Source organism: Bidens hawaiensis, unplaced genomic scaffold (genome assembly GCF_021521415.1).
Source record: "Bidens hawaiensis isolate Kalapana, Puna unplaced genomic scaffold, B.hawaiensis_p1.1 tig00026184_1, whole genome shotgun sequence".
Taxonomy (NCBI): domain Eukaryota; kingdom Viridiplantae; phylum Streptophyta; class Magnoliopsida; order Asterales; family Asteraceae; genus Bidens; species Bidens hawaiensis.
In genome coordinates this window covers 188,836-191,095 of record NW_027494209.1, presented here as the reverse complement: position 1 = coordinate 191,095, position 2,260 = coordinate 188,836, and the positions used below count along the sequence as shown (strand labels likewise).

The 2,260-nt window shown below is 38.0% G+C and overlaps 1 protein-coding gene across 1 annotated transcript; it reads left to right on the top strand.

Moving 5' to 3' along the window:
• Positions 1-898: 898 nt before the first annotated feature.
• On the top strand, positions 899-2,260 carry LOC143573005 (xyloglucan endotransglucosylase/hydrolase 2-like). Its single transcript, XM_077058008.1, has 3 exons — positions 899-1,347; positions 1,438-1,631; positions 1,711-2,260. The coding sequence occupies exons 1-3, from the start codon at positions 1,066-1,068 to the stop codon at positions 2,105-2,107; spliced, it is 873 nt and encodes a 290-aa protein (XP_076914123.1). The 5' UTR covers positions 899-1,065; the 3' UTR covers positions 2,108-2,260.

The window sequence follows — 2,260 nt, the reverse complement described above, 5'->3', positions numbered from 1 at the left end:
TATGTAATTGTTGTTATTAAGAAGGAGATATATGTAAATAGTTGTTAGTTAGTTCATAAAGGGCCTAAAAATGTCATCTAAATAGTTAATTTTATTGAAATGGGGGGGAAATGTCATATATGTGGTTTAGCGAGAAGAAATATCTAATTAAATGTTAGCATTGGGGATATGTGTAATAAGTGAAGTTATGGAGTGGATATATATAAATGCCCTAAAATTTTTTTAATAATTTTTGAAAGTGGTTGTGTGTGAAAAAATAGAACGTGTAATAATAAATATATAAAAAAATATTATTTAATTGAAAAATGAGAGAGAAAATGTAGTGTTGTAGTGTTTTAAGTTAATAAGTTATAAAAGTTTAATTTATTAACTTTCCTCTCTCACACCGAAACAATCCAAAACAGCTCATTGCTTTTCAATAAGTTAATAAGTTATAAGTAGATTAAACTAAGCAATCCCAAACACCCCCACGTCATCTCCTTTTCATCTCAAATACTTCGGTGACTCATACCCAAATCCACAACCCGCAAGGGGTACCCAAGCACTGCGGTGATATTCTACTCTGTGAGTACTAACCGGACAAAGAGTACAGACGGTTGCCCCGTTCACCCTACAGTGAATTTTAGTTGTTCAAAGATGTTGATACTAAAAAAGTAAAAATAAAACTGAAAAAAGTAAGTCAAATTAGCAATGTTAATAAGTGTATTCCTGATAAGTTCTTTAAAAATAGTATAATTATCAAGACGTGTGGAAGCATGTATTTTGCATATTCGTGGAACATCACAGCCAATAATAGCTTTTTATTTTTTAATTTTAATGGCTTAAAATGTGAATGTTTAATGCAATAATTGGTCTCCTGGAAGGTAGCTGGCATCTTTAACGGTGGAGTCACCATTTTGGCAAATGACTTCCTTCTCCACCAACAAGGATGGTTCCTATGGCAAATTTCTAATGTAGACACACCTATATAAACCTATCACTTAAACACAAAACAATCACATCTCTTTCCTCCACTCTCTCTCTTTCTCACACACAAGCGCAAACTAGCTTGGTTTAAGAAAAATAATGGGGCTTTTAAGGTATTCAAACTCCAAAGCTTGTGTAGTTGCACTAACAATTTCATGCATGATTGTAGCCGCCTCTGCGGGAAGCTTTTATGATGAAATGGACATCACTTTTGGAGGCGAACGTGCTAAAATCTCCAAGGGTGGTCAGGATCTCTCACTTTCCCTCGATCAATACTCCGGGTCGGGTTTCCAGTCCAAGCACGAGTACCTCTTTGGAAGGTTCGATATGCAACTCAAACTAGTACCCGGAAACTCCGCTGGCACTGTCACCACATTCTACGTGAGTACTCCCATCCATAATTTCAACTTTTGTAGCTTTAACTATATATATGTTCTCGCATGACTAATTTGCTTATATTAATGACGTCAGTTATCATCACAAGGGGCTGGACATGATGAGATAGACTTCGAGTTCTTGGGCAACACCTCAGGGAGCCCTTACACAATCCACACCAACGTATACTCACAAGGGAAAGGAGATAAGGAACAACAGTTTCACCTATGGTTTGACCCGACTGCAGCCTTCCACACTTACACTATTGTATGGAACGCACAAAGAATCATGTAAGTCTCACATTAATGGCAGGTGGATTAGTGAAAACCTGACTATATAGCTCATCGATCTTGAATATTTTTGTTGCAGTTTCTTGATTGATAACATACCTGTAAGGGTGTTTAATAACCACGAGGCTGCTGGAGTTCCATTTCCCAAGAGCCAACCAATGAGGGTGTACGCGAGCCTGTGGAACGCGGATGATTGGGCGACCCAAGGCGGGCGTGTCAAAACTGACTGGACAAAGGCACCTTTCACCGCTTACTACAGGAAATTCAACGCGAACGCGGATAAGGTTGGGCCTAACTCAAAGTCCACCAGCTCTGTAAATGACAACCAGGCATGGAGAACACAAGGAATTGACGCGGCTGGGCGAAACAGGATTAGGTGGGTGCAAAGCAAGCACATGATCTACAACTACTGCAACGATCATAAACGCTTTGCTAATGGTGTCTCCGCTGAATGCAAACGTTCCAGATTCCTCTAAGCGTATTGCCTTCCACTTGGGACTTTTACTTGAATGTAATTAATTCATCTTCACCTTCATGTAGTGATTTCCAATCTTGAAAATTCTTTATTAGTTGGTTTTGTACTTGATACAAAATATGATAATAAAAATATTTATTCTTGTTGTTTTAAA

Excerpts from the sequence above, each read along its gene's own strand:
- LOC143573005 (XM_077058008.1), top strand. The coding sequence starts at position 1,066 with ATGGGGCTTTTAAGGTATTCAAACTCCAAAGCTTGTGTAGTTGCACTA. Across the intron at positions 1,348-1,437 it reads GCACTGTCACCACATTCTAC|TTATCATCACAAGGGGCTGG; the intron begins GTGAGTACTCCC and ends TAATGACGTCAG. Across the intron at positions 1,632-1,710 it reads TGGAACGCACAAAGAATCAT|TTTCTTGATTGATAACATAC; the intron begins GTAAGTCTCACA and ends TTTTTGTTGCAG.